Source organism: Nanorana parkeri, unplaced genomic scaffold (genome assembly GCF_000935625.1).
Source record: "Nanorana parkeri isolate BGI_ZX_2015 unplaced genomic scaffold, ASM93562v1 scaffold78, whole genome shotgun sequence".
NCBI lineage: Eukaryota > Metazoa > Chordata > Amphibia > Anura > Dicroglossidae > Nanorana > Nanorana parkeri.
Window position 1 is genome coordinate 1,193,696 of NW_017306346.1, and position 24,110 is coordinate 1,217,805.

The 24,110-nt window shown below is 38.0% G+C and overlaps 1 protein-coding gene across 1 annotated transcript in view; it reads right to left on the reverse strand.

Annotated features, from left to right (window-relative positions):
- PSD3 (pleckstrin and Sec7 domain containing 3) overlaps positions 1–24,110 on the reverse strand; it is a 405,283-nt gene that overhangs the window by 62,057 nt on the left and 319,116 nt on the right. The window contains exon 10 of the mRNA XM_018576857.1: positions 5,186–5,229. Coding sequence (XP_018432359.1) covers positions 5,186–5,229 — 44 coding nt within the window. The remainder of the gene's footprint in view (positions 1–5,185; positions 5,230–24,110) is intronic.

The following is a 24,110-nucleotide window of genomic DNA, read 5'->3' on the forward strand; positions in this document are numbered from 1 at the left end:
GTATGCTGTGTATTCCTTTTAAAATAATTAAATGTATTTTTACCTACAATAACTACTTGAATGTGTCTTAATATTGCGACACACATCAGTATTCAGACTAGGAGAGGGAAGAGAAGCACTAAGAACCAATCTGTTACACTGATTATGGAATCACAATAACATACCTTCCGATTTTTTTAGATGAGTAAGGGGGACAATTTAGATGATTGACACACCCCTGCAATGCCCCCAGTTATGCAGTCCATTAGGAATTTATAGGCCAAAAATGGTTGGTTAAACTCAGAATGTATTTTTTACCACAACTTTTCCGTTATACTGGCTTTTCAAAATAGTAAATATGATAATTAAGAGATAAGATGAAGGTTTTCATGCAGAATAACTTGTTTGGTAGTTAAATAATACCTTTTCATAGGTATCTGTACATTATATCTGAAAAAAAAAATTACGGCAACTGGACTTGCTGTATTTTTCTTGAAGACATTTCACTGGTCAGTCCATTGAAACGTCTTCAAGAAAAATACAGCAAGTCCAGTTGCCGTGATTTTTTACAGATATATGATCTGGATGAATGAGACCCTTCACAGACATATCTGTACATCAGAACAAAAAGAGGGACAACTGAGGAAGGAATTTGGTTAAAAATTAGAGACAGTCCCTCAAAATGAGGGACTGTTGGAAGGTATGCAATGAAGTGCAGACTGAGAGTCTACATTTACTGCAATTCTGCCAACAAGCTCTCTTTTGTGGAATGATCCTAACATGTCTGCTTTCAGTTTCTACTATTCTTGCTAAATCCCTATTTAAATATATCATTATATAACCTCCTTTCTGATCATTGTATCATCAACCCACTACTGATTATACCTTAGATTATGTGTATGCCCCCTTGTGCTCAACACCTTTTGGTTTTCATGGACCTCAATCCATGGCAAAGTGTTTCATACTCGAGAATCAGAAAATATGTTGTGTGTGATCTCTGGCTTTCATCATTTAGCTTGTAATCAGCAAAGAACAACCCTGTTTAAATCTGAGACAAGCTTGAATCAAAAAATAGCAAACATAATCTCATGCAACATATTAGTTGTTATAGTAAAAGCCATACAAATATAAAGTATAATATAATGGCTGATGAATTAGCCATTTTATTACTCTGAGCACAATGTGTAATGGTGGCCCAAAATATTAAGCCAGAGCCAGTCCTATAGGTCAGCTAAGGCTGCAAACTTGCATAGGGAATTTTGTAAACTGTGCTACTGAAAAGCTGGAAAGCTTGGGTTATGCCCACCACTTGCAGAAGCTTCCTATTTTTGCAGTGCTGGATTTAGGGGTAGGTCACAAAGACAATAGCCATGCAGGTCTCCCACTCCTTAGTTGTATAGTGGTCAAATTAACACCACATAGATTAACATCTATGACCCTGAAGCAACAAGTCCTCCTTCATGAGCCCTTTTAATCAGTATGGTGACTGTTGATGTTCTTGTGGATTAGAGTAGGACTGGAAGATACAGAGGCACCTTGACAGAGCTATCAACTCACTTGGGTTTCCTGGGTGTCACCCAGACATCCTGGTTATTATCCCCATTTTCCAACAGCCCTTATTAAGCTCCTAAACTCTCATAGCAGCATACTGGCTATCACTGCTTCAGAAAGGGCAAAAGGGTGAGAGGTGTGGTGTTTCTTGAGTAAAAATGTCTGCCTGTGCTGGGCTCCTGAAAGTACACAGTGGTGCTCTTCCAGTAATCAGGTCCCGCAAAAGTCCATGGAATAACATTGTCCCTCTTAGGGGAAATCTGCGTGTGTAGCCTGCTGAACCGCCAATGAAGCATAGGACCTTCTAGTGGTAGATATTTTTTAGCTAAGTAGAAGGTGTTGTGCACTCCAGTGCAGAGCTCCCACTGTTCAAAGAGGAGATCCAAAACGCAATATTTTGACTCTAGGAAAAAGTGTGTTCCTAAATTACTCATTCAACACCATCTAGCATAGGGAGTCCGAGTAGGACATCAAATTTGTGGCAGGGGGAGATCTGAATACTTTCTAGAGTTGAAGATCTTGCCGTTTCCAAACAAAATCCAGCAGAGGTCAAATCAAAAGACTGACCAACAGGAGGATTCCCAATGACTCAGCACTGCTCTGTTCCAGAGAACCAGACTTAAGGAGTAGGCAAGAAGATACATCTGCTAACGGAGTCCTCCCAGGAAGGGGGGGTTTACTAAATCTTCCATGGTAAATGGTAAAAAAAAACTGTCACACACAGGAAAGGGTCAAAGGTTAATGTGGAGTGGACTTAGCAAGGATTTGGGTCAAGCACTTTCACGGGTCAATGACCCAAGATTATTAGCACTAGATTGTTGTCAATTTGAATCTAGAAAAAGATTGCAAAACAAGACCAACTGCAAAAATCTAAGACACTCACTTCAGGGAAGATCTGCTCAGCCATCCACAAAATATGCCAGGAAAAGGCAAAAAGGTTGACATTAGAGTCAGTACTGTGTATATCAGGGTCCAGAATTAATAGGAGACACTGAAGAGTCAGGTTCACCAATGTTTGAGCCTCTGCTGGAGAGGTCTCATTTGAGGGATACAATCCATTGTGATATAGTTTCACAAATCAAAATCATTGACAACAAAGGACAGCGAGTTACCCCAGTTGCTTCAAACTGAGACCCAAGTATGGAGTCTGCTAACTGTCTGTAAGTGAAATCCATAAGGGTAAGGACACCATCAACGTGTTTAGTGGTATGCTTATTAGGGCGGGTGACTGGAAAGTCAGTAGTGGGCAGAGGCCATTAATCAATAAATTCCATTTCAAGGGGAAAAAGCTTTACATTGTCCACTGGAGTTGATTCACTAAAGGCAAATAGGCTGTTCACTTTGCAAGGGAATTTTCCCTGAGCTTAGCGAATATGGTAAAAATTCACTTTGCTGATGGAATGCTGCAGAGCTTTACCTCATTCACTAAGCTAAAGGGAAAATGCACTTGCAAAGTGAAAATTCCCCTGCAAAGCAAGCAGCGTATTTGTTTTCAATAAATCAACCCCTATGATTCAATAGGTTGTTTCCAGTCCTCGTAGAGGAATGTTTTAATAAGAGTATACATTGGAAAAGTATTTGCAGCTGTATTAGCTCTAAAAGACCCTATACCTGGAGTGGCAGGCTAATTCTCTAACTGCATGATAGAATGCACTACATCAATCTGGTTTGAAACTACTCAAGAGAAAACCTGAGCCATGTGGAATTTGCTGAAATACAGTTGCTTGAGGAGTAGACAGTAAAAGACTCTGAATATGGTAATAGAGGCATTTTTAGAGATGGAGGCTCAGTAAGGTCAGAATCAGACCCTGTCATGAATGGGGCCAGAGCCTCTCTGAGCAGACTGGTCCATGAACTGTGCACATAAAACAAAAAACCTGAAGTGGATTTAAGTGGTGATTATCCTCTGTGTGTCTGTGAAAAAACATGTAGCAGCAAGTTGCAGAAAACAACTAGGCCCAAAGTGAAGCAAGTTCTCGCATACTCACATGCCCAAGCAGATGTTACTTGTGAGGGTATCAGGCAGCCAGAGGTGACCAAGGTGAGCAGTGGAATTAATCTGGAGATTGAGGTGCTTCAGAAGAAGGAGAAGCAGAATGATAGAACTTCTTCTAGGCTTAATGTAGTGTAAAGCACACAAGTACTACAGGCCACCCTAGCAGATGATGTCAGTGCTCAGTTCCTTCAGCCTTACTCAGCCTACTGAGTTGAAATGGCAGTTTTGTGAATTTTAAAATGAAGCCCAACAATACCAACAGTGATGAAGCTCCAGATGCTTCTGACAACTTTACATACTCACTACATAAGTTCTCAGAGACTGCGTCATACCATGGACTGTGCCATGGCTCTGGACAGCACCCTGTGGCTAACTAACATGGAACACATAATGCAGAGCCCACTGCCCAAAGGTCACATTCCAGGCTGACTCCGCAACCTTCTGTCCAGCGGGGTCCAGATGCAGCCTCCCAAGTTTTTGCTGATAATTTGTTGATCTGGATAGCTGCTGAGACTAACTCAGACAGTGTAATTGTAACTTCAAAGCAAAAAATATATATCTACAGTGTACTGAGTATCTTAATTGAAGAAGAAAAAAATTACAAAGGCTGAAAAAATATAGGAAGATTTTGTTTTCCGCAGAGCTGAGGAAGACATCCAACCTCCCAAGACAGTAGTAAAAAAGGCATGATGGTTGAAAGTGGGAATTTAGAGGAGCTGGGTTAACATCTTTTGTTTCCCAATGTCCCAACCTCCGGAAGGTGACTGTTAAGGAATTTCTACAATTCCAGTGTCTCTCAATGGTCCATAATGAAATTATGATTTCTATAGGCAATGTACAGAACAAATACTCCAGAAGACACAATGCTGCAGGTCATTTATTACCGGTAGAGAGGGGGCACACAGTCTCACCATTGGCACTTTGTGTAACAGCACTCACTACAGAAAGCCTCCCTACAGTGTGTACTTAGGTATTTATTTGGGCTGCACTAAGGCTTATGTTTACTGTGATGAACTACCAGAGTGTATTGCAGAAAAAAAATCTGCATGTTCTGCATACTATCCTCTACCACTTGTCATTAAGTGATTATTTGACCTCTAGTGGTAGACTGCAGCATGTACCTCTTCCTACAGACAGTCAACTTGTAGGCCACTATTATTAAGCCTTGCCGCACATGGTCATATATGTTCCATAAAAAAGAAAAAACAGTTGGAGAGATATCTGGTAGTTATCCCAATTGGATATTGAATGCCTCCAACTGCTGCAGGCACTTGTTAATGTCCACTTGCATGTGAAATATCAGATGCACTATTCTTTTAACTAAGCCAGTCATGTTGAGCTTAAAAATGGCCAGTACTACTGGCCTACTACAATCAGGAGGACAATAGCAGTGACATTCTACATAGTCATGTCGAGTTATAGAGCAAAGAGGCATCATTACAGTTGCCAGAGAACAGGTTCACTCAATCTGTACCTGACTCCAGCTCCTGCCTCACATTCCATCTACATTCTAGGGCCCAAATGTGACTGAAACCATTACAGCTCACACATTTCATTAAAAGTTAAAGCACATTCAAAGTTTTTAAACTATAATTATTTTAAGCAATAAAATAGCATAGATATTTTTGTTCATTTTGATTAAGAAGAAATTACACTTACGATGCCCATTCCAGCTTTTCATTCTTGATGGAGTTGTACAAAGCCTATAAAAGAGAAATACAACATTACTGATGTTATTAAATATATTTTATCATGTTTTTAAAAATAATGCATTTTTTTTTTTCTATTCAGTTTAGCGATCTAGATATATGCTATGCAGTAATTGCTTTTAGATTTGCCATTTATGTCTGCTTGACAGCAGAAGATATGAGATGTCCCTGTCACTGTGCACTGTGATTGATGTTACCCGTCATACATCAAGTGTGACTAAAGGTCAAAATACCCTGTCAAAGTGCACATAGTTGTTCCCAGTCTATTTATCTTCACCGGTTACCATTCTCTAGATCATATTGTACAGGTTTGTTTTCTCCTCTGTACAATACATTATAATATTAAATTATATTATTATAGAAATGAACCAAACCTTGAAAAAAATATATTTAACTTGTATCTAAATATTGTGCAATCCACTTTTCCTAAAGAATGTATACACATTTAAAGGACAAATACATCTAAAAAAAAATCATGCAAACTAAATTCAGCATATACCAAAGATAAAAATAGTATTTAGACACATATGTACAGTTTCAGGATCTAATCAGATAAGATGATAAATCCAGATCATTTCCCTGGGTAAAGTTAGCTATACAAAGCCGTTTGCTGGCAATGCAACAAATCCAGACAGATTCACAAAATAAATACAGGAGCTGCCATTGCTGTTCTCCTTCTAAAGATGTTAATTGTCTGTCTTGTGTGCTGTGCCACTGGCTTTAATACATTCCGAGTCACTTACTCAGTACAAGTATGCAGATCAGAAAAGTTAGAAATATTTATCTGCATACATTCTTTGTGTGAGTAACTCAAAGTACTGGGGCAAGAGGGTCAGCAGGACAGTCAGACAATTAGCATTTTAAAAAGGAGTGGCCAATGGCTCCCATGTCACTCTTACAGCAGGTTTGCTTTTACAAATGCGAGGGTAAGACAAAAGTACTCTGATTCTATCTTAATCAATAATCAATCTCAAAAGTTTTGTGATACTGGAAAATTTCCATCAGAATAAAAGCCCTCCAAAACATTGGATTTCTACCTGAGAACGTATTGGGAAATATTCACCATACTTCCTGTACATGTGATAGCCTGTAACGGCAGGACAAGAAATTAGAGGTCAGTAGTAATTGGTACAGGAAAATACTGACAGTAGTATTGACCTAACAGAGCCTCTAATCTTTCTGCATTTTACCGAAAAATAAATGTTCTGTTGCAGCCATGGACAGATTTTCCTGCACTCCCAACAGGGTCGCAGACCGCAGTAAAAAAAAAACCTAACAAAGGTTCTATCCCTACCCAGCTCTTTCCATAATCTTAAAAACCTTTGGCTAAAATAATTATTCTTTTTTCCCCCACAGGGCAGGAAGGATTCATATTTGTGTAAGGCTGCCTTTGTTTCTGCAGTCAGATGTAAAAAACAGACTTGCTCATTCAAAAATCAAATAATCTTTTATCTGAAAAACTGATGCCTAAATCTTATCTTGGGGTAGGCAATAACAAAAAGCCTCTTTTTCCAACAACGTGGTGCCAAAAGTGTTGCCAACTATTGTAGGTCACTCTTAATTATCTTCTGATGAGTAAGTTACAAACAGGTTCATTATGAATTAAAATTGCTATTATACTAAACCACAGTGAGGCAAGAAATATGTTTCTGTTTTGTTTTTTTTAACTGTTGGAAACAAGTCAGGTGCGTTCTGTACAATAACACATAACATGTGAATTATATCTAATTGACTTTTCTTGGAATGTGCTGTGACACCCTAACAATGTTCCAACTCCTTAGTCAGAATCATACGAAAATATATTTTTCCATCAGAAAATACAGTGGGCCAGATAAAGTAAGACTGGAGGTCATTGAGGAATGTGAATTGTTGCAAGTCTTATTTTTGGCTTATTGCATGTCAAATAAACTTTATGTTGTAGTACATAGAGTTTATTAGCACATAATAGAATGTTGAGCCATCATCCTTTTGGCGGATTACTGCACACCTCCACCTCCATTGAAATTGAGAATCTGATTTGAGAAAATGAATCATATGACTAGCGAAACGTCTTCAAGAAAAATAAAGCAAGTCCAGTTGCCTTGATCTATTTTTTTATAGATATATTCTGACCTGGATGAATGAGAATCTTCACAGACATATCACAATATTCAAATGTTTGGGTGTTGTAATGGCCACCACTAGTTCAGCTATCAGAAACTGAAGGCTATATCAAGCCAACAAGACACTACATAAAGAAAGTTGTCCTTAAAACTCTCTGTAAGGTAAAAGTGTTTAAAAGAGGACCGCAATCACTCTGAAGGGGCTAAGCAGTGTCAACCATATACAGAGAGTTTTAGTCACACAGCACAATTACAGAAAGCAGACCCTGACACCACACATGTAAGAAAACATCTGATTAAGGGAAAGTGAGTGAACCTTCTAATTTTTACTGCAATTTCTATCCCACTCCTAATAACCATATCAATGTAGATGTTTGTAAACCTACTTATTGAAGGTGTCCTTAATGCAAACACAATTTCACTCAGCCCTGTGAATATGCACTTCCTTGTGTCATCGATCCAACTAAGCCTACTGTCTGAACTATAACTCAATGTCTGAACTTCCCACAATGTAAAATGATTGCATGCTGGAAGCAATGCATGATGGGATATGTAGTATTGAGAAATCAAGAGTGCATAACATCAAGCATCAGGGAAAGAGACACAAAACACACTGGGAATCCAAAAAGTTGATGAAAGTGATAGGCAGACAAAAGGGAGTACTAACTACATAAAGTGGATTTTTCAATTAAGCTTGAATTACATTATCAAAAACAACTATAGTATGTATTCCTATTACAATGCCTATGTTATAACAGGATAGTATTTATTGGGACTTTAGTACTCCTTTAATAAAGTTATTCTGATACATAATTAAGTCTAGTTTGACTGCAAATCTAATGTACAGGAGATATGGTCATCTGTATTATATTTTTCAGTGCAGATAGCTGCAGACTGATCACAGTGTTTGGAGGAGTGTACTTGTGCATTTTCTTTCAATCTGCATTCATTTGTATTCACTTAAAGGGACACTAAACCCAATTAAATCTTAAAAATGAAATCAAGTACCCTGTAAACAAAAATGTATCTTATATGTGCATCACTCGGCCGAAGATCCTCATATCATCTCTGAATTGGTGCTGACACTGTCCTTACTTCTGGAGGGTGGCTGCTTTTGTTCCCCATGATCCCTGCGTGTGTTGTAAAGTAGACACCGCTCCAAGATCGCTTCTGTGATGGACTACAATCTCAACACAACTAAACGTTAGATTGCAGTCCATGGGAGGAGCGAGCTTGGAGCAGTGGCTACTTTAACCCTTTTGCTGCCAAGCCCTGCCTAGCACTTTTGACCTTAGGTGGCCAGACTTTTGCAAATGTTCCCTTTTTTTTTATTTTCAACTGCAGCTTTTAAGGTTTGTAAAAGAAACCCCCCACCCCCCCACCACCATACATTTTCTATCCCCAATAATGAATGAACAGGAAGTGATGTATAGCACTTCCTGTTCATTCATAACTGGGAACATAGTAAGCATACTATGGAGAAGCCTTCTACTATAAGCTTATGGTCGCTAAAGCGACCATGAGCTTATAGCAGAAGGTTGAATGCCAGTGACATGAGGCATACTGACATCTCCAGCTGGAGTAATTGGGGATCTACAGCTGGGTTATACACAAATAAGCTACATTTTTGTTAATAGTTAAGGTACTTGAAGACATTTTTAACTCCTGACTTTAGGTTTAACTCCTGACTTTAGTGTCACTTTAATATATTGAGAGGCTGACCTGTCACTTTACAGAAGCTATACTGATACACACAATGCAAGCCTGGCATGGCTACAGATCTATCTAATGTACAGGAGAGTTGGCCATCTGTATCACAATTTTCAGTCCATTAAAGTGCTGACTGATTACAGTGTTTGGAGGAAACAATTGTGTACACAATTCCACTCTTTTAAGAATGCTCTCTTCTATAAATAGGGGGAACATGTGCCGTGTGCCACCAGATGGATTATACTCAGCTAACAAGGTTTTAAACCTTTTTGCAAGTGTTGCATATGCTCTCTATGTGAAGTAGATATAATTTACATATTTTTACCTGGATGACACGTTAAGTGTTTGTGGGAGTTTAAACATTTTTCAATATCAGAGTGGATATGTACCTTTTGCTGGTGGGTGACTGCAGATTTCAAGATTTCCTTCATTGATAAATATTATAACCGTAATGGAAATATGCAGATGGTACTTTTCAATTCCTAAAGACTAGCATTAAAGGAGAACTATGAGGTGACTGAAAATCACTCATCCTCATAGTTCGAGCCGACGTGTGACAATGAAACTGTCACACGTCGGCTCAATAGATCGGGATGTGAGCGAATGCATACCGTCACTTGCTCACTTCTCGATCGTCTCAGAGAGCAGTCTGTCAGCCACCCCCCTGTTGCTCGTGATATACTGAGCTTTGGGTCACAGAAGGACGCTAGTATATGTCCTCCCGTGACCCTTAAGAGGACTATGGGGAAAACAATTACCCCTTAGTTCTCTTTTAATGGTACAAGACTGATTTTATGGATATGTTGTATAAATAATAAAGGTATATAGATTTTTTTTATGAATGGAATGTAAAGAGGCTTCTGGTTTTGTGTATTAATATATTTACCCACTGACTCCAGACCAAGGTAGGGAGTGTTTTAGTCTCTTTTCGTTTGTCCTTTAAGTTTCATTGTTTTAAAATAAAATTATTAGGGATTAGTGAATGTTCAAAGGTCAGATGCACACACACATATATATGTACAAAGTGCAGTGACACATGCGTAGAACCTGGGCCTATGATTTAGGCAGGATAAAAAAAAATGAATTAACATTTAGAGCACTCTGAATCGTTGTGCCATAACTCTAATGAAGAGGAAAAAAGTCAAAGCTGGCAAATTTATAGAGAAATAAATTATATAAAAGCAATGTAAAACTTCCAAGAAACATCCATTTAATTTTCTTTCAACAGCTTGCTATTAAAGAAGGAAAATGTGAGCTGACTCACCAAGAATAACGACCAATATAAAAAAATGTGGCTCTTAACCATAATATATAACATTAGTTTATTACAAAATAGAGTATTTTTCAAATGTAGCTAACAATGTTATACTCCTTAAAAAAAGAAGTGCTCCGGATGGTGTAAATAAAATTATGTCGTGTGTAACAATAAACAAATAGTGCTAAAAAGTCCAGACTCTTTGCATTTGCATTATGTCAGACAAAGCCACAAATCTATTTGTTAAAGAAGCATACATTTCTATAAGAAATGGCTTTAAAAACTCTTGGCCAACTCCTTCCAATTTAAATTATGCTGGCACAGAGAGGATCATACCAATAGGCAAATAACCTCTCAATGTGGCCTAGATGCAGGTCCAGGACCACCTGCCAAAAACCTTTGCACCTGGGCTTTGACTAGGGCATCTTGGGAGGGTGGATATTAGACTTTCTGATGCCGTTTGTAGTTTCCATCCCTATTTTTTTTCCTTCCGGTTCACAGATCAAAGTCTAATAATAGAAATATTGTGCAGCTTCACATACTCCAGCACAGACCAGGCAACAACCCAGGGCACATACAACACTGACATACTGGAGAGCACTGGTCTGGAGCCTGTCACTTTTTACACAGCTTTGGAACTCATAATATTGCTGCTGAATACCCACTCACATGACCAGTGTTAAAAATAATAAAAATAATGCTGGCATCTGTTGGAAAATGCTAGAAACCCAGTTAAAAGGTATCTATAATATGGAGACTGGCGATGAACTTCAATGTTGTCCAATTTGAGCAATGGCAACTCAATATATTACATATGTTCTACCCCACTCCTAGGGCCCTCCTTACCATCTTGTCTTGAATTGTATTGTAACTGTAATGTCTTCCTTATATTGTAAAGCGCTGCGCAAACTGTTGGCGCTATATAAATACTATGTAATAATAATAATAATAACCATAGCGATCTAGAAGTTTGTAAACTTACTTATTGACGATGCCCATAGGATGTACTTCCTCAATGCAGTGAATCAATTTGTGTCACCACTCTAACTAAACCTGCCATCTGAACTACAACACAATGTCTGAACTTCCCACAATGTAACATTGTGGAGCTAGAACCAATGCATGATGGGGTATTTAGTACTGAGAATTTGAGATTGCATGACATCAATCAGCAGGGAAAGGGATGCAAAGAACACTGGGAATCGAGGAAGTTCTTGAAAGTGATGGGCTGATGGAAGGCAGCACTCACTACATAAAAGAGATTTGTTTTTAAAGTAAGCTTTAATTGCACAAAATAACTATAGTACATATTCCTATTACAATGCTGATGTTATAACAGGATAGGATATGCTGTTAACTTTACAACTCCTTTAATAAATTATGTGTACTTGACATGGGACACATTAAAAGGGACAATGAAAACAACATTTAAGACAAAAATGTTCAGAATTGCAAGTTAGAGAATGTTGTAAATACTCCATTTACATTTAACCAGCATTAGTTAAATCTTAAGCTTCAATGAATGCATTAGTCTAAAGATGTAAATGTGAACAACACAGTAAGTGTTAAAAAAACATTGTTGTCTGACAATTTTAATGCAGAATTTCATTTCATGGCTGAAATCTTTCAAAAACAGGGTTTCCAGGACTAAATGTTTCTAAACACTTCCTTGTATTCTATATTACAGATGTACAAAATATTAAAGGATACCATTCATTCTCTTAAAGTGGATAGGTAAACTAAACTCTGAAAATAAAAAAAGTTGCTAGGAGGAAGGTTTTTTTTTTTTGGTCTTTAAGAAGAGTCTGCCAGAAAAACAACTCTCTCTTTCCTAAAGCATTTTTTTTCCTGTGTACACTGTAGGCTCATGAGCAGGAGTTACATTATCAGTGGCTGCCCAATGGCCAAAGACAATGACCTGGAATGCAGAAGAATAAGTGGTGGGGGACGAACAGGTGACAGTAAGAATAGAGAGCCCTGGAGGAGGTCACACTTGTAAGGTAAATGTGTCATGATGGGCAATTATGCTGGGCAGACTTGCACAATATGGCAGCAAATCACCCACAACCAGGAAAAGGAGACTTGCAGCACTGGATGTCAATAAACAGCAGAGCAGCAGATCTTGGCAAGCACAAATCTGGGGAAGGCAAAGGTGGGAATGTTTAGGTCAGGGGAGGGGGGGTGCACTTATTCTTAAATAGTTGATTCATCCTATAAGTGTACAAGTTGCATCTGCCCTAGGGGATTGCATATTCACTTTGACTGAGGTCTCATCTTTGGGTTTCCAAGGTAAGTGAGCTCTAAAATGCATCAAAAGCTGGGGAATCAGACAAGATCTCAAAATGATAGACTTAAATAATAGGAGACATACCACTTCTGTAAAGCAGACCTCAGTGGCATGAGGTACAAATGGTTTAAATAATAGGCAAAGTTTTACTATTGTAAACATTATTTTGCAATCTATTGCTTTTATGACAGGCCTTGTTATTGCCAAATAGTAAGGGTTCTGTCAGACGGGCATCTATGAGCAAGAATCTTAGATTCACGCTGGTGGAGAAACTAGCCCCTATGCACACCAAGAGATTTGTACACTGGGCAAATCAATGGCCGGTACTGCTGCTGTTCACATATAGCTGCTCATACCAGCGGCTGCATGTGAATAGGACAATAACGGGGCCTGGACACCCAGGGATGGTGGTTCTGACTAGCCCTGTATGTCTAGGGTTGGCAGTTCTGACCACAAACAAACTGGATGCAGTTAATCATCCTCTTTGTATGCAGACATAGAATACAGTGCTCCTATGTACAAATGTGGAGTTTAGCTGCATGTGAGCACTGCAGTCTAGCTTCCTCTAGCTGCCCATCTGAATGCGTCTTAAAAATTATCTTTTGGCATATACATATCACAGGCTCAGTGGAATTGCATCCTTACATTTATACATTCCACAGCTATAGAACAAAGGCCCTTGGAATGACTGGGGTAGGCATGAGAATGTTGATGTTGTATGTACTAGGTTTCTATGTGTTGGGTACAAAGCTATAGATACTATTCATATTCATTAAACCTACAGCATACATTCGTGCCACTGTTTACTGTCACTCAAGTTTACTGTGGAAAGACAATTCCCTGTACAGTCCTGTTATATTTATTATAAAATATGTCAAGACACTTCTTAAATTGCAGTTTAACATGACTACATATGTGCTTGTACAGCATGTCCTACACATTAAGTGATTCTGTGCTTTGCCATTTACTCTGGAAAGGTAGGCTTGTTAACGATAACAGATGAAATCAATGTCTCTTTCTTCCTTCTGTATTCCTAGAGGAGACATCTGTCTCCTATGATGAATACATTAGATATTTTAACCATGGATAAACAAGTTATTTTATTTGTTTTATCTCATCAACTAAATAAAACAAGTCAGATGTCGTCAGTGCAAGGGAAGTTTCTATATAATGTATGATAAGGTATTTATACATATGTATTTTAAAATCTCAAAAGTTACTCATGTTTTAGATGCATTTTAGGTATTGTTTAAGTAGCTTTCATGTTATAGATGTCTTTTTAAAACAGAAGGTATTGGTATTTCTACTGCTCTACAACTCCAAGAGATGAAAGATTTATTGGTCATTTTAGGATCGATGGGTGAAGACATGCAAATTATTCCTTTGTGCCCTGTAGTGAGCTATAGCTTTCAGAGGCACAGCCAAAATACAAATCTATTATCCAGCTTTTCACAGTGTCATTAGTTTTAAATTGCAGGATAAATCTCTCTTTTCTCTAAGATTTCTAAGGACTTGTGCTATTTACTTTCAGATAAGGACATTTTGGTTTTTATTGGTCTACCTCAAAGCAATCTTAAAGTGACACTAAACACAGAAGTTAAATCTTAAAAATGCATTCAAGTATCCTAACTATTAACAAAACTGTAGCTTATTTGTGTATCACTCAGCTGTAGATCCTCAAAGCATCTCTGAATTCATGCTGACACTGTCCTTCCTTCTGGAGGGTGGCTACTTTTGTTCAGCCACACTCCAGAAGGAAGGACAGTGTCAGCATGAATTCAGAGATTATTTCAGGATCTACAACTATACAACACAACTACACAAATAAGATACATTTTTGTTAATAGGTTAACACCTATGTAAAGTGTAACTTTTAATGTTTGCTATGTTGCATAGCTTACAATTTTAGATGATCACACTTTCTAACTTCAGCAACACTAGCAAAAAGAGCCACCTATGTCATGAAACCGGCAAAAACGATCATATATAAGAATATGTAAACTCACTGTTAGTGATATGTATGAAGGCACCTTTAGGTCAATGCTGTATAGTTCAAGTTGCCGTTTATGATGCTCACAACTACTAACACTTTGTTCTAAACGCTCTTAAAATTGTGTTTTGATGCGTTGATTATATTTTGATGTAACAAGGTCAAAGATAGCATAAAACAAAAGTATACTATTTGATGGTGCTTGTATGAAAACATAGTAAGATTATTCAGCCAACACCAAGACTGTACAATAAGGCAGATAACAACTAGATTACATTTATTTACACACACAGTACATACACACAGTTATAGGAGAGTAAATTATTGGGGCTAAATAATTTAAAGTGCACATGACTAGACTATGGATATGAAACTATTTACATATTCTTACCAAGCAGCAAAACAATCCTTTACTCACCTCTCTAGCTGATTTTATTGTTAGGATTTTCATTCTCAAAGATCAAACCAACCACTATAAAGCTGAATTGCAGTCCTTTCAAATAATTTAGAAACATTTGCTGGTTCTTTACATGAGAGCGCTGCCAGACTTCCAGTTTTCTGCTCTCATAGAAAAACATACTGTCTGTGTTGTGAAAATAATTGTCTTCACAATGCTTATAGAATACAGAGGTGCATAAGGGCTTGTTTTATCTGTAAATACTTTAGTGTGCATGTTCTGAGCACAGATTAACTTTAAAGAAGATGCACAGCAAGTGTTAATTCATTTAGTGCTTTGAGAGGTACTATAAGTATAATGTTATAATTTACACTCTGGGTTACCTCTCATCAGATCACCATCATGTAGTAGTTGCCCCACACATCTAGTCCTAGAACATTATTTGAACTGAAATAGTAAGGTACACAAGGCAAACAATGTGCTGGGATAAGAAGTAGAGTAGAGACGAGGTAAGTATAAATCATAGTATTACACATCCCTCCTACAGCAAAAAGCAAGCGCATATGCCCAAAATAAAGGTCAGAGGATAGAGAGAGAAAACAAAGTTGTGCTAACATCTTTAAATATTATTTGTTCTTATATGAATTGATTTATAGTGAGGAAACCTCTAACAGCACTACAAAACCTACAACTGAATAGAAATGTAGCATTGCTAAATACACTTGCAAATTAAAATCCAGCATGACAAGCAGGCCATTAATAATGAATGCATGGCTGCGTTCATTATATAAAAAAAATTACTACCGCTAAGATAAAGATTCCTCATTCCTATAGTTCTGAATCCTGTGGATTCAAATGGTTTAGCGCTCAGAGCAAATAAGCTAATGGCAATTAAACTTATCAAAATACTAATGATTTGATACATTTATTAGGGTCTAGTATGCATAGGCGTATGCGAATACATTGTTAGCATTGTGGTCTTTGCATCAATTTCCCTTTATTCACCTCATGCAAACTTCCAGCTGTGCCAGTTTTTTTGTTCATTGCTCAGATTGCCTAATCCTGCTGTGCAGATTCTGCTTTTTGTATTATGCATAATTGTACTATGCACAGACCCTTGTCCATTGATTTTAAACTAAAAATCATTGAAAAATTACCATTGATATCTTTCGTTTCTATATTTAAAATGGGTAGACAATATTACAGTTGTATTTTCAATTTCTAAAAATTGGCCATAATTTAACATACATTGGCATATGTTCATGAGTTTGGTTTGATTCCATTCACTAGAGAATAAAAACAAAGCCAACCCAAACCAAACAGAATAAGCAATTATTTATCATTAGTCTATCCAATTCAAAGAGTTATAGCAGATTTAGATTGTAAAAGCTTGTAGAAAAGGAATATATATCTCATTAAATCCCATCTATCAACTGACTCCCTAAACCATACCTTTATTATTGAAAATCTACTCCATGGCATTCAGTTAATACTGAAATAATTCAGTATAATGCGGTCATCATCCTGAGCTTTCTTATTAACCAGTTGTGGACTTTGTGCATGCCACACTTGCCCTTAAAAACATTCTTAAAATACTTAAGTCATGTGCGGTATTGCCTTGTGATATTTACAATCTCAGGCCCCAACCTCTGCAGAGACTTTCTTACTCTGGGACAACAAAAACAGATTGAGAGTGAGAGATGCCGAAGCAGGTTAACTAAGCAGTTACCCCTTTGCATACAGTACATACCAGTAGCCACTACCACACATCATTAACAGCATCCACTGTTGCAATTTTGAAAAAAAGCAATAGTAAATTAAAAGGGATTTAAAGTGAAAAATATTTAAGTAAAGTTTGCCTAGTCTTTGGTTCCATGCAGAGTACACCCAAGCTCATAATCACTGGCCCACATAAATGACTCTTAGCATTCCTTCATAGTTTCAATGGTAGGACAAGAGCCCAGAGTTGCACATGCAAGAGCTTTTTCTTGAACCTTGAGGGAGTGTTGCAGAGCCAACTTTCACCCAATCAAAAGTCAGAAAGATGGGTCGATAGGTATGTTGGAGTATTTTATTATGCTCTGCCTACAAACCTTTACTGCCATGTACATGTATATTTCCATATGCCAAGGTTTTAAAATCTGACAACCTACATATTATTGCACAGAATTAAATTATGATTAGTTGAAAAACAAATATAGATATTATGAATTTCTCACCTAAAAGTTTAAGTGTGTTTCCTCAGCCTTCTAGAACTTGTAGTTTAGGCATGTTTGGTGTCTGCCAGATTTGGTATCTTTGCAAACATTAGTGTAACCACTTTTTATGCAGGTAACTCCATTACCACAGGCGTTATGGAATATAAACCAGAGTTGAGAGCTTGAAATCTATGAAGGTTCAGTTTTAGTTTAAAACCCAGACTAGCTTACTCACTATTGTAGTACATGCTACTAGGCTACTTACAACATGACTTCATTAGAAGTCATTTAAAGACCCTACTAATGGAGGTTTTACAACATCTCTGCTTTGCTTCTAGCTGGGACTGTTTTAGCAAAGTTTTATGATGCCTCTGCTTTTTGATAATTGTGTCTTAAGCTAGTTGTGTTTCATTAAATGTGTCACCTTGAATGCCTACCACAAACATAAGATTTAAATCTAACTATGTTTGTTTGCTGACTTTTGGGGAGACACAGTGTGGCACTCTGTTCAGTACAAGTCCCCCACTTGGTCCACCCAGTTTTGACTCCATTTGACTTCATTATTATCACATGCCTACCATTCCTCCCCTGAAGTTCTTTGGCTGCATTCATTAGCTGTTCCCAGCTGTAATTTTTATTGCATTAATACATTTTTGCAATGCAAGGATGCATTAACTTTAAAAAAAGAATGTTTTTTCCCAAGACTGAATATACAGTACTGAAAAAGATTTGGTGCAGAGCAGAATAAATAATGCCGATACCATGAAAACCCTGTTGTAACTAAAGCATTTAAATTATGGACACCATGCCTCAACCTCCAATTTATTTTTTGAAAACAATACAGAAATCAGAAAAGACAGTTTAACACTCATTAGTTAACAAAGAACCCTGTCTAAATAGAGGCTTTGGAATTGCAACATGGAACCTCCACTGCCAGGTGACCTCTTCTCCAAACATAGCCAAGTGGTTTCAAAACAAAATTCCACCCAACACAAATTTTTTATCCAAACAATTTTTATCATTTAGTGGAATGATTTACAACAGAATAGTTACTATTATATAGCATCCTTTCAGATAGACAGGAAATTATAAATCATGCCGTATACTTTTTTCTGGGAGCTGCAGAACAAAACAAAGTACCATTGCATTAGCCAAGAAAGTCTGAATCACTGTCAAAAACAAAAACCCAGTTTAGTTAAGATACAATATATATTTTGCATTAAGTCAGTTCCAAGGGCCTTTTGATCAAGGAATTTCAGGGCTTTTTTATCACAACCTACAATCTACAAATAATAACCTAAAGAATATTGGTAATATCTTCAAATGTTATAGACTAATTGTTGCATCTTAATTTCACGTTTAACAATGTTTTATACTGTACACTTCTCACTCCATTAGCAGGCATTAGCAGGTCTCTGGCTTCTCGACCTATGGTCTGAGAGGGAGTTAGGCTTAGAGCATCTGCGAGTATACACTAATGCGGCAGAAGGGGTAGAGGGACAGGGCTCTTCTGACCCTTTTCACAGATCTTCTGAGCTTTGGTAGGAGCACACTGATGTCAGTATAGCCTTCAATACCTCTCACTGTCCCTCCTGGCTGCCATAATAATTTTCTAAAGTGGAACTGAACTTTAAATTTAGGTTCAGAGACAAATTAGAGAAGAATCCTTCTAATGGATTCTATGAGATTTCATTGTGGTAATGTTACTTTCCTGACACTTCGGGGGTGATTTACTAACCTAAACACACGCACACACCAGGTGCGTGTGATTTTCACACAGCAAAACGTATTTATCAAAAGTGAAAGAGTGTCAACAACAGAGACAGTGCTAGGAATCCAGAATAAAGTGGGCAGGGCTGGGTGTGGCCATGTTTTGATTGACAAGCTACAGGTTTTAGAATCAGCAGTGATAATGCTGATAGCCATGCCCCCTGCAACATTTTCAATCCTACTTTAGTGCAGGCAGGCAAAGCGTACATGAGTAGCAACAGTGCTCTGAAGTGTTGCCACAACATCACAGGAAGTTGCATAAGGTGGGCTTCACTGGCAGGACCAACATGTATTTATGGGGCACTAAAAGGAAAATGTAAGTGCAATTGCATTATAATAAAAATGTCTCTGCACATAGTTTTTATGTTAAAAGGAGACCACTGCATTCCTTAAAAACACATAAAACACTGCCACTAGGTTCAATACGATAAGTAAAGCCTTTCCAATAGAGAAAAATCTCTACAATGCACACAATGTTGAAAATATATAGTCAATAACACACAGATGACAGATAATGTCAAGAGCTACAAATTAATAGGCAACAACAAAACAATGTTATAATCCTCATGTGCTGGCAAATACTTAGAGCCCATTTCTAAGAGGAACACAATTTCACTGAAGAGGCGCATTTTTAAATGAAATCGGAATTGTTTGTGGCTTCAGCGTGGCTAGAAAACAGTGTGAGGTAAATCAGAAAACAATGAAGAGAGAGGTGAATTTGTGAAGGTCAGAAGACAGCGGCACTCGTAATTATCCAATAAATTTTAGAACAACATCCCGCATGCTTTATCAGACCCACCTCTGTACTTCTGCTGTGAATCACAGTGCCATTTACTGCAGCCCAGATTTATCTTTTCTTTACTAGGAAAGCTGGCAATTTATTGGCTGTGCACTATACTGCAGTCATCCCCAGAGTGTGAGTAGAACATCTTTTGACTCTTGACGCACTTAGCAAATAAACTGCAGATTTAACAAAATCATGTTTAACTATTGTATGTAACTACTATTTAAACTCTGTCATGTTTTCATATTTTCCTCTGTGTGTATTCCCACTTATTTCATTAAATTAAAAGCTCTTTGCCTTTTTTTCTGCTTCCATACCACCTTTTTGACCCCTTACATGTCTTTACATTTGCCTACTGCCATGATAACTTTTAATAGAAGGATATCTTCACTGTGCAAAGCAATGTCTGCAGGAGAACATTAGTCTGATTGTCACTGCAGGTCATTACAGTGCAGCTCACTGCAGTTGAAACAAAAGACATCCATGTATCTATGCAGCAGAGCTATTTTTTGTTGAGGCATGTAACAGTGCATTGCTTGATAGGGAACCCACATTTTGAGTTTGTGCTTATTTGGGAATGCAAAAAGGTATTGCTTCATAGCTCAGCCAGAAGAATGAAGATCTGAATGAAGATGAAGACAAAGGTCATTTGAAGGACAAATAAAAGCGTACTTTTCAATAATAGTATACTGGACACGCATAACAACAAAAAAGGAGCATTTGTTTGACATATATATATATAGCTCTACATGCAAATGGCAAAAAGGGTTATCTCAAATATTAAAGGAGAACTATGAGGTGAGTGCTTTTCACTCACCTCATAGTTCTAGCCGACCTGTGACAATGAGACTGTCACAGGTCGGCTCAGTAGATCGAGAGGTGAGCGAACACATACTGGGTTCGCTTGCCTCTCAATCCTGCCACGGCTCTCTGCCGTGACAGGGGGAGGGTCTGGATTCCCCTCTCCCCGCTCCAATCTGCCAGCGCTGACTGGTGGAATGGACGGGGGAGGGGGCGGGTACAGCTGGCTCTGCCTCTAGATAGCCAGAGCCAGCTGTCACTCACGCAGCTGGGCGGATCCCGTCATTTAAGACGTGATCCGCTCCGGCTGCGGCGTCTCAGTATACCGCGAGCTGCAGCTCGCGGTATACTGAGCTTAGGTTAACGGGAGGACGCTAGTTTGTGTCCTCCCGTTACCCTAAGGAGAACTATGGGGAAAAACACTGACCCCATAGTTCTCCTTTAAGGAACAGGGATACCTGTTCCCCAGATCACAACGAAACCAGGCAAATGAGCAGACTAAGCCAGGGTTTCATTATTATGAGTATAACCAAGAACATACAGTGGGGGAAATGTATCAAAACCGGAGCAGACAAAAACTGGAGCAGATTTGCATGGCAAACAATCAGCTTCTCTCTTCAGTTTGCTCAGTTAAGATTTGAAAATGAAAGAGAGAAGCTGATTGGTTGTCGTGCACAACTGCTCCAGTTTTTGTCTGCTACAGTTTTGATAAATTCCCCTCAGTATCTTTACAGCGGTCCATTGATCATATATCACACAAAATCTTGCAATATTCATTAATACTGAACCTTGTGAACCATTCAAGAAGTTTTGTGAATGGACAAGGGGAGAGGAGGGGCAGATAAATGACAGCACAGCTTCTGTGTACGAGTGCCACATAGCCACGGCGCCAGATTATAGCGGTAGCTGTATGTTCCGGCATATACAAATGTATGAATTAACTGTGACGATTACTTCTATTTACAGCCCATCATACCTGCTCAGAAGTAACATTTTTAAAATTAGGAATTTTTTAAGATGTGTGTGCCTGAAATTCAACTTAAAGATTATTTATGGCTTGGTAATAATACATCAATATTTGAATGTCCATGGCCTGGCCAAAGGATCATTTTAAGATATAATTTAAATACTGCAAAAGTAAACAATGATACAGACATAACACTACTAGTAAAACCTCTGGGAGTAGTACCACGCATTATGGTGATTCTTATTAGGTCAAAGAAAATGTCAATGTATTTAGCCTTATACTAGTTAACTGTGTCTTCCTGATAGTTATGTCAATAGTGTGAAAACAGCTAGTTTTATTGCCTGGCACTTTCTGGAGTTGGTTGGGATCATGTTTTTTAAGTCCCATTCCCCACGGCAGCTTAACACAGTTATTATAATAATAATACTCTTTTAGAGGTGAAGAAAAATCAAGCATTATACCCTTCTGCATGTTTTCTCGATTTTGTTTTGTTAATTTTTTTTTAACTTGAAAGAATTGTTTATTCCGTTGTTATTGTAAATACAACGCCTGCAAATGTTTCTGTTCCACTGAAGAATCACATTAACCTACAACTTGTCAAGAGCAAAGCAACAGATCGATCAGGCAGCAGCTATGCTGCTTTTGTGTTTATACGGATTTCTGTTTAATATAGAGCCTTTTTTAGTAGTAGACCACAATGTAATATTGATTATTTCCTGGATTTTAAACATTTCAAGCAGGTTAAGGTTATATGATAGTACCATGCATAATCCATGAGGCAAAATTAGATCCTATATGTACAGGAATGAATCCCAATTTTATATTGATTTGAACAACAATACATATTTCTGGGAGAACTCTCATTAACAGAATGATGAAAACAAATGTTACCATGGAACGTTTGGTACTTACAAAGAGCACAGTAAAAGTGTAACTTACTGAAGCATGTGTCTGTTTATACACATCAGTGAAAGTGAATGCCATGAAAGTTCCAAACCTAAGGCATTATTTGCATATTGTTTCGTACCTCTGTAAGAACCTAAAATGTAACCTTTTATGACTCTCCCTCACAAAGCTACACAAACCTGTTATTAGCATTCAATAAGTTAGGCAGTGTTAGAATATACTTTCTGAGATCTTGGCTGCTGCCTAAACTACATATTTCATGTTCCTGATCAAGACAATCATCCATAGGGGTCAGTTTGTTGGATCAGCATGCGTGTGGGGCATAGGCATGTCCAGAGTCTGATTGGCAGCCTAGGACTTGGTAATCAAAGCTAGTTACACTTCTAGTCATGGCCACTATGACGTGAACACCTCATGCTGTAGTCCCAGCTAAAGCAGTTTAATGCAATGGATGACAAAACCATGATTCAGATAGAGCGGAAAAACCACTGTTTCTCCTTTAAGAGGAAGTGCTGCAGTAACACTCCTTCTGAGGAGACCTAAGTACATTTCAGACACTGCTGTCCAAGTTATATAAAACAAATACTGCTATGTTTAGCCATTGATCCAACTGTATAGCATACCCCATTTTCACTTTTGGCCATAGTTTTACTTTAAGCTTATTTCCCTTATTCTGTCCACTTACAAATTTCCCTAGTTCTCAAAAGATCCTATCTTTCTTAAACCCCAAGCATAGCCAAAACTTTTTTATTTTATTAGAGTGGGTAGGGATTAAAATTTCCGTAGGTTTTTTTTTTAAACAATATATTTGTATTAAGTATAAAGAGCAGGTGCATACAGAGTCTGCATACAGAGTCCAAAACAGTACGTTGAATACACATGTCAACATAACAGTAAGATTGGTAGTTTCAGAGGACTTATCAGCCTGCATGTAAAACAGTCATCTCAATACGCTAGTCAGTGGAAAGAAACGGGCCTAAATATCGGTATAAGTAGGGAATGCGACATAAAATAACAAAAATGAATAAGAAAGAGAGGAAGAGAGAGGGGAAGGCATAGAGTACCATCTCTATCCATCAACACTGCCTGAGGTATGAACTGTGCTTAGATACTTTAATTATCTGGTAGTTGATAAGGATAGGGAGCTAAACATGTAGGGGGAGGGATTGACAAGACTATGGTCTATGTAATTTGCCATATTACTTGAATGTAAATTAGACTTCAAAGTAAAACTACTCAGTGAATGGTACACTGTTAGACAGAGACTTGTACCAGCAAGTGTAGGTCAAAGAAATATTTTCAGTCTACATTTTAGGAAAATGCTTCGCTAGGGGATGAAATCGGTGAGGGTAGCTATAAACGACAGGCAGTAGGACTAGGTTGGATATCATACGGTATGTATAGTACATCTACGGTCTTTCATCCAGCATAACCAGTTGGCATTACATTTATCCCATTTGAAATGGGCTTTTGCATGGAGCATTTCAAAGTGGGCATGGGTATTCAGTATTTCGAGAACAACATATAAACGAGGGGTTTCTACTCGCTTCCAATGTCACGCCAGAGCTAATCTGGAGGCTATCAGTGTGTGATAAACAAAGGTACGTTGGTTGGGGGGCCAAAGCTCTATACCAATCCCTGATAGTGCTAACTGAGGTAATGGAGAGCCAACAAGGTGTGTCACAGAAGAAATAAATCTAAATATAGC